The sequence below is a fragment of the Protopterus annectens genome, chromosome 2.part0, assembly GCF_019279795.1.
Source record: "Protopterus annectens isolate FY-2018-M chromosome 2.part0, PAN1.0, whole genome shotgun sequence".
Taxonomy (NCBI): Eukaryota; Metazoa; Chordata; order Ceratodontiformes; family Protopteridae; genus Protopterus; species Protopterus annectens.
In genome coordinates this window covers 1,606,739,647-1,606,748,817 of record NC_056728.1, presented here as the reverse complement: position 1 = coordinate 1,606,748,817, position 9,171 = coordinate 1,606,739,647, and the positions used below count along the sequence as shown (strand labels likewise).

Genomic DNA, 9,171 nt, shown 5'->3' with positions numbered 1-9,171 from the left:
AAAAGGATCCCTTTGTTGGTACTGTTGAAAAACATTGTGTGCTTGCTGTGGACAAAATCCACCAAATGATTTTTACCTGTTAGTGTTTCTGCTCTGGGAATTCATATTATGTCTGTAAGCTGTGTGCTTCCTTTTTGTGAAAAAGCTCTCCTTAGAGTGTATATCATTACTGCCTTGTTAGGTTACAGAAAACTCTTTCCCTCCCTGTCCCACAGCGTTCAGGCACATGCAGCTAGTATCACTTAATTTTCATTAAAGATGGATAAAAAAAAAATGGCTTTGAAATCTATATTTAGGGTGAGTAAAACCTTTAATAACCTACGATTGTATGAGATGGCCTGAGAGTTGGCTGTTCTTTTCACATGTCTTCTAATGATATTTCTGCCATTGCTCACTTGGAAGCAAACAGTGGTGTACTGGTGCTTCACTCTTTTCCAGTCCTTTCAAGTATTGTTTGCTGTGTCCGTCAGATGCCAGTTCCTTGATCTCTGTAGTTTGCGGTCTCTTGCACACTGCAAAACTTTCATTTTCTCACTTGGTATTGCAGCTAATTTTGGGAATTACTGGTAGAAGGGGGGGGGGAGGTGTACAGGAAGCCCTTATACCAAGGAAGACAGTACAGCAAGCCCTCCCCTACCTTCCAAACTGTTTTAGGACTTTACTGTGCATTGATTTACGGTCCACTTCCCTTTGTTTGTGGTTTGTTTGCCATTGTAAGCAGGTTTTGCTTCTGTACCTTCCATGGAACAATAATGTAGAGGTAGTCTTGGCTCCTCCATGGTGCCGAAGCTTCCGTAAACTGAGGCTGCTGATTAAAAGGGTGTCTCAGTTGTTACCTGCTTGTTAAACTGTTTGCTGTCACTTCAGAAGAATTTTGGAATTGCATGCCCTTACATGCAGAGTGCCTTAATCCAATTCTTGTGAAAGGATGCACAAGATTTATCGCTAATTTATGCTTAGTGGTTTTCTTTACTAAACCCCAGAGTAAGGAGTAAGAGATCTTACACATTTTGATCATAATAAACTGTCTGGTTTTACCATGACAAAACCAAGGACTTTAGGAAAGCAAACCTTTATTCCAAGAAAGGAAGGAAAACCCATTTTCTAAGCAAACTCTTGCCAGGTGGCTAGCAAGTTGCATCATTTAACTGCCACAATAGAAAATGATTACATGGTCTGGTTAAAGCACACCCCGCAAAGGCAGCCAATGTACTGCATTATCTAAGAATGCATTGCAACAAGTCATTTGTAAAGCAGCTTCATGGACCACCATCCACATCTTTTTCTTTGTGGTACACACCCTACTCCTTTTTGGCAGCTTAGGTAGCTCATGTATTGTAGGTAAAAGCAGTGATCCTTAAGATGAGCATAGTACAGTTGTGTGAGCATTTTTAACAAAATTAATTTTGTTTAAATTCATTACCACAGTACAAGTTCTTCCACTCCATATTTGCTTTTGCTTAATATTTTCTAGGCAATTTTTGTTTTTATCTTAAGGTAGTTTTTGTGCCTCTGAGTGGTCCTCAGAGGGGGACATGTTTTACGTGCACTCATTTGTGACCTTCCTAGCAACACAAGTAGACAAGGACGCCCCTATACACTTCATCCCATGTGCCCTGTTGTCAGCGCTGTATAGGCTAGTGAAGTCGACTGGATGGCCTGGCAGCAGCCTGCAGCATATTCCAATATGTGACTAAGTTATACTGTAGCAGTGGTGTTATTCAAACATCTGCAGTTATCGATAGTTAAACTGTCCTTCAGTAATTTCGCCTGCAGAGTATTTCTTCACCGCTTTTTCTGTGGGTGCTACCTAATGCAACATTGATGCCTTAAGGATGGCAAATGAGAATTTGAAAAGCAGCACTTAGAGCTGTGCTTTAGAAATAGGATATCTGGCAAGTTATTTTCCTCTTATCAGCATTGTATTGTACGGTGTTAGCCTGCTTGTTTGTTCAATTTTAAGTTAACAATTTTTTTCTGTAAATTTCCAATATTGTGTAGAATTCTTTCATAGTACTTGATAAGACAGTGTCTGCAGACTTCACTGTTGCAGTGAGCATGTATGTAGAAATATGTTTTTATAATACTGATTTTATTTTATCACAGCCCTGCCTTTGGGTAGTGCAGTAGAAATTCTTGCCACAGATGATCCCAATATCACTCAGGAGGAGGAGCAAGAAATGCAAGTTTATGAAAAACATGATAGTCTTCTTCATGGTGCTAAAAGACGCAAGTAAGTGTAAAACTTATCAATAACCTATAGAGAAATCTATTTTGCGTACTTATAGCTTGCTTTTCTCTTTGTGGTATGTTCTGAATTTCCTCTAATTGAGTAATGCTGCTTTGTTCTTTGCACCATGTGTGTTCTGTTAACTATGGCTATGATCCTGTAATAGTTTGAGACCCTACATACTGACATTTTGTATGTTTTCATGGAGTTGTTTTGTTTCTAAAGTTCTGTCCTGTGGAAGGCCCAAGTAAGTTCTAAGTGATCTAGGCACAGTTATTGATTCATTATTTGACAGTCTCCCCAGCAGTGCAGAAAGTCTTCTGTTGGGCTTCTCTAATTTCCAAAGTCATCTCCTTTAGATCATTAGAGCCATTATTGAATATAGTGCAATTTTTGGCATGCATCTATCTGAGCATATTACTGTGTATACTATTATGTCAATGTGAGACCACAGTGATTCATAACTAAAAACATTAGTGGCCTTGGTTATTGAGGTAGACCGGACTCCTTTGTGGAGGTGTTTGGTCTTTGATCCAGCCCTTTTTGACCTTCTATTCCTTCGCAGAACCATTCATACCTCAAATACCTGGTTAAAGAAACTAATCCATTAACAGTTAAATAACGCATTGTCATGATTGCTATCCTAGTGCATCCCCCTCATCTGGATCAAATTTCCACAATATGTCAAGTGGAATAGCATTGTTGCCACTTTCATGGTAACCCTGGATAATTGAATGGTCAGCCTCATATTTTTTCGTGGTCTGTCTTGTTTTGGCCTACTTAGAGCTGGAGGGAACTTTTGAATATGATTGTGTGATATTGCCTAGGGATAATTGGGCTTGAATACTAGTGATTTTTTTCTATTTTTTTGTAAACTCCATAGTTCTTTAATAGCCACCCAAACTAACTATCTCCAGCATGTAGGCCCAGTGTTTTAACTTTTCAAAAACTTGTATTTCAAGTGCACCCCAATAATACATTACAGTATCTGTATTGGACTGAATGTAGTGGGGATTGAACCTAGTGTTCTTATCTCCTTAACATTACAGATGTGCTACCATTGACACTAACCTTGTTTGGGATGGGAGGACTGCAGTGGAACCCTGGTAGTTTGGCTTAATTCAAGCATAATGTGGAGATGAGACACATGAAAAAGGGGAGGGCGTCTTCACCATTGCTGAATAAGCTGGTAGGAAAGTGCAGACCAGTTCTTGAGTCTGTCCCACTGTTAGTATCCCTGCGGAACTGAAGTTCTGTTTAGTGTTTCTCTTGGCTTTGGACCAAAGATCTTGTAAAGCTCAATGCCAAAAAGTGCAGTGTCATCCCCTTTGATAAAAAAAACTCTGTACCCATGAACTGCCACATAGGCAGCAATCTACTTAACACCGAATGTGTGATAAGACCTTGGGACCCAGGTGGACAGTAGTCTCTCCTTTGATAGTCACATCGCCACAGTAGTCATGAAGTCCTTCTACATGGCACACCTCATCATAAAAGGGTTCTCATCCAGGAAAAAAGTCATTGTTCCCCTCTACTCAACACTTATTAGACCCATTATAGAGTACAACGCCCCTTTTGGAATGTACTTCAAAAGACATCTGCAGCAGCTGGAAAGGCCACAGAAGTACCTCACAAAGAGGATTACTGGCCTCAAACAAACGCCCTACACTGACTGCCTCAGAAAACTCCAGCTTTACTCCATAGCATATCGCCTACTCCGAGGTGATCTCTGCCCAACATATAAAGCTATGTCAAACCCAGAGCTGTTGGACATGCTACACCTAAAGAAATCCCAATCCATCTGAGCTACACGCTCTAGGGACCTAAACCTTGTCACCACAATAAACAGGACATGCTGGAGGCATAGTTTCCTGTCCCAGAGACTTCCCATACTCTGGAACAGGCTACCCATCTATGTCAAGCAAAGTTCTTCATTAGCACTCTTCAAGAAAAATCTTGAGTGGATGGGAAATGGGAAATACACCCCGGGATCGCTTCTGTGTCTCTGCTTGACTGTGGCACAGGAAAATAACTTTCTTGGGTGGCGTAAGCCAGGGAACCTTGTTGGCTAGGCTTACGTAAGCCCTTGGGCCGATAGCCTAGTACCTACCTATGAACCTATAAAATCCCCCCCGCTGTTCTTTTGTACAGTTGTAACTGTATTGTAGGAATTAGCTTCATGACAGTGCACTTGCAGGATTCTAACATAAGATTTTCCAGTTGACATCTTAAGTACCTAGGCAGCTGTTTTTGTACCAAGTCTGAGCTTATTAGTCTTCACATGATCGTCTTGGCATTGCTTAATTCTTCGTGAAGCATCAAGTTAGGTTATGATGCCGTCTTGGATTTTCTGATGTCTGTTATCACTGTGACTGAGGACAGTGAGTGTCTACCTGTTCATCATTCTCTGATTTTTAAACCCCTATGGTAAGCTGCACCACAGAAGTTGGACCTGATGGGTCTGCTCCCTAGTATCTGCATCCAATTCACATTATTTCAGTCACTTAATTTGGTATATAATGACAAGCTTGTTCAGCAGATGGTATTTGTATTAAAATATGAGCTAGCAAGGTATTGTAAGTTACTATCTCTTAATTTTTTATATTCATTCTTTCTATTTCTCCATTACAAGCCTAATTTGCATGTCACTGTTAAGCCCATAAGTTACTTCACAACTTTTAATAGCCATAAGGCTCTTGGATCACTATTGCACTTGAATTCATAAATGATTGGAAATAGCAGGTATATATTACTGCAACTGCCATCTACAAGAGCTTTGGCTGTTCCCAAGCTGGGTGTTTTTTCTCATGCCATAGATACAGGACTTGGTAGAAAGAGAACAGCCTACTCCATCCTTAGTACCCCACCACTAAGATCCTGATATTCAGTTTTCTTTAGCTGATTGCATTGTTATATATTATACTATTACAGCTGAAACTGAGCAGTAGCACCATGTCTTGAGTCTTGTGTCCACAACCCCCTTTTCCACATTTTTTGCACATAGGGTCAGGGTGTCACTTCAACAGTGGCAATCATCTAGAGCCAAGGTTTGCACCATCTGGTGGCTAGCCCTGCTGCAGTAGTTCTTCACACAAAGGCTTGCATACGCATTCACACTTAATGGCCAGTTTAGTGTCCCTTTCACTTACTGCATGTCTTAGGAGTTTAGGAGGAAACAAGCACCCAAAGGAAACCCATATGCACACGAGGTAATGCAGACTCCTCACAGAAGGCACCCCAGCTGAGAATCGAACCAGGGAACTTCTTGCTGTGAGATAATACTGCTACCCAGATGTTACCCTCACAAAAATTACTAACAAATGTGACTTCACCTTTAATAAGCTCTCTTAGTTGGGACCACATAACCTGGATAAAACTTGCTGATAGTGTGTTTGGTTTTATCTTCAGAAAGAAAGTTTTTAGAAGTAGAGCCAAATTACTAACTTTTTAGCACCAAAAGCTGTTGGCCAAGGGCTGAAAGGTACTCCCCTCTTTGACATTGACTGTTTTTTCTTCCATGATGATTTTAAAAAAGGAGATGCATGGTAAGATGGGAGAAACACACTGGTAAATAGCCAAGTGGATAAGGTACATGGTAGACCTGCTTGGGCCTGAGGATTCTGTTTTTTTAAGGGGCAATGTCTTACGAAACTTGCCAGACTCCAACTTTCAGTTGCTTTTGCCATAGTTGAATGTTTGCAGCTGTACCTTCTGGCCCAACATGTGATATCATCACCCTTAATGTCTGAAGTGTCAGGTCATTTGGCACGGGTTATAGTGCCTTCTTGGATGATCTCTCCACCAGCACTTCAGGGCCTGGTTCATTGAGATCAGGAGTCTGGTTTAGGAACCGCAACTCCACTGTTGGCCATGTTTGTTTTCAGTTAGTGCAAGGTTGCCAAAAGGGAAATTACTACATCGCATATATTTATTGCTCCGCCATGCAAGTGGCGGAACTTTTTTTTTTTTTAATCTTCTCCGTCTTCATATATTACAAACTAATCCCTCTAAATATTGGCCCGGGATGCTAACCAGGGCTTATCAGACTAGAAAAAAGGCATTTGGAGAGAGACCATTACCTACCTCCTTAGAAATGTATCTGTTTACTTGTCAATTTAAGGCAAACTTCCTGCTTTCCTCTTTATTCCCTCCCCAACTCTTAGGTGGAAGGTGGACTGTTCAGAACTCTGTTACCCTCTCTTCTCCATTGAGTTTATGTTGTCATACAAAGTGGAGCAAAGGTGCATCTGAACTGCTCACAAAGGGTGCCTGTAGTAGGAATAGTGATAATCCCAGCTTCTTTCCTGTACAGCATTGGAATAGTTAACTCTCAGAACAGGGCTCAGGATTTCAGTGAGGTGTCTTTGTAGTCTCAAGAAAGACTAGCCCTAGAGACGCACTCTAGATTTTTACTGCAGATTCAAAAAAAAAAAAAAACAGGATGCTGATCATGCTGGCTGTTTCTCTGTTAATGCATCAGTCTTCTGTGCTAACTTTGTACATAGGAACATAATTCCACATTTTCCCTCCTCTAGTACACCGGAACGTTCTAAGCTTTTGGGGTTGGCTTATAATACTTAACCTTCTTGCCCTTTGCTCTGATTCTGGTGTATTGAAATGATTGGCACACTTGTTTCACCTTTGTCACAGGAATTTGAATCTACCCATTCTGGGTTGACTCTGATCCAACCTACTTCCCAGAAACAGTTGCTGAAAAACTTTCATCAGGCTACTTTACTACCTTTTTTTAAATTATCCCTTAAAACCTAGGCACTCAACTTAATATAGTTTGCCATCTGTTCTATTAACATTTTCTTCATTTGCATACATATACATTGTTTTCTTTCTTTATAACTCTCATTTAGTCTAGCATTACATAAATTGCTCAATTTCTGCCTTGCCTTAAACCTCACTCCTCCTGAATTTTGCATGTATGTTTCCCGCATTCATTTCTTTGTAATTGTCTCCTTCCACTTTCTAAAAATCCCAGTTTCAGTTCTTTCATCTTTGCAGTATTCAGTACTTCAAATACAGCTGGTTTGAATTTTGATTTCCATTCTCTGGTAATTGCGTTTTTGGCATGCAATTCAGATCCTGTGTCCCAGCTCAAAAGAATCAGTTTCTTCAGTTACAGACATTCGGTCCCCCAATATTCCAGAGAGTTCTGCAGGGAATTTTTAAAATCTGCCAGCTCAATGCATCCAAAAATCCTGTTCCCAGTTGCTCTTTCTTCCCCATCCCAGCTTTGTTGTCTACCTGAAGAAAAAATTCTTTGAAGTTTGCTTGGAGTATGAAAATACCTATGCAACAACTTCCAAGCAAAAATCCTAAGCCTTCTGGGCTTTATTGCATTCTTTTAAGCCGTACACATGTCCTCCTATTGTTCCCTCTGTAAATTGGTTTTCCAGTCTTCCCAATCTTTCCTAACCTTCTCTGATTCTTATAGTTGTCATGCAATATTTTAATTGCCCCCCTTTTCCACAACAGCTTCTATTTTAGATTGACTGACCGAATTCTGCCGGAGCAGGTCTTTTTCTTGGGACTTCACTATTTCTTTGCCTATACTCTCATTCAGGAAGTGGCCTGGTTAGTTCATGAAGCCAAATAAACTTTTTTGTTAAAAAAAAAAAAAAAAAAAAAAAATACAACCCCTCAAAAAAACAACGTATTCTTGGGTACAGTAGACACCAAGGGCAAGCTTTTTATCCCTTCAGCGAAGGTATTGCTTGTTATACAGATGTTCATTGTGCATACAGCTGCAGTCATAACAGATGGGTTATCCTGCCGTCAGGCGGGTCCTCGGTCGGCCGAATTCCAAAGTCTAGGTCCGGCGTCGGTTGTTGTCGTTTCTTCCCTGACGTCAGTGCGGCAGGGGTATAAAAGAGGCAACCGACGACATTTTCTTCAGTCTTTCTTGCCGCGCGGTGCCCGAAGCAGAAGCAGTTCGCAAGTGCCGGTCGACCAGCTCCTGAGATTTACGAAAGTATTTCAGCCGAAGTCTTCTTGAAAGCTAAGTACCCCGTTGGGGAAACTTTTCTTGCCTCAGACCGATGTCAGACAAAGTTAATAATTGCATTTCATGTGGGAAGCAAATAACGCATAAGGATTTCCACTCTTTTTGTATACCTTGCTTAGGCCCAGACCACGACGTCTCGGCCTGCCGTTTTTGTGCTAGATTCAACAAACGCACTAAGCGTCGGGTGGAGTTCGCCCTTCACTTTTTTGGCAAAAAATTTAATTATATTATGTCGTCTGATAGTCTGACTCCAGTTTTGAGCAAAAAACGCAAAGATAAGGACTGACATACGAGGTCCGCACCACCAACTGAAATCACGCTAAGGCCGACTACCAGTTCTCCGGTACTCAGCGAGGCACCTACGCAGCCCCTGAGTACCGATGTCAATGCATTACCGGTGTCTTCAGTACCCGAGGTCGCAGGCTCCTCTGCCCCCATTACTACTACAGATACCGACGCCACTCCTGGCGGGGAAACTCAGAATTTAGACAGGCCTGCCATTTCACAAGGGGTCTTCAGGCCTTCCTCCTTCTCTATTAAAGCCTTCACTAAGTCTAAAACAGCCATAAAACCCAAAAAACAGGTTCCTCAGACACCCTCTCAAGGCACCATGCCTAAAAAATGGATGCTTAAAATGGCTGAGGATTTGATTACTCTTATCAGGGGTTCTCAACCCCCCCACTGACAAAAGGCCCAGATTAGAGGAAGACTGCCCTTCCTCAGATCAAGCTTCTATTACCTCAGAACTATCCGAGGACCAGGATTATGCCTATTCTCCGTTCAAAGACTCTGATGCAGAGGAGTCTATTCCCTCGGTCTCCCCCCCGAGGACTTCTCTTTTGGGGAAACCATGCATACATTGAGGGAACACTTTCACTGGGAGGGCCAAGATTACTCAGATTCCAAGAAAAGGCTCAGGGAATTT

At 41.4% G+C, this 9,171-nt stretch overlaps 1 protein-coding gene across 1 annotated transcript in view; it reads left to right on the top strand.

The window, feature by feature from the left end:
* MCM3 (minichromosome maintenance complex component 3) overlaps positions 1 to 9,171 on the top strand; it is a 398,684-nt gene that overhangs the window by 214,159 nt on the left and 175,354 nt on the right. Inside the window, exon 11 of the mRNA XM_044061704.1 lies at positions 2,107 to 2,233. Coding sequence (XP_043917639.1) covers positions 2,107 to 2,233 — 127 coding nt within the window. The remainder of the gene's footprint in view (positions 1 to 2,106; positions 2,234 to 9,171) is intronic.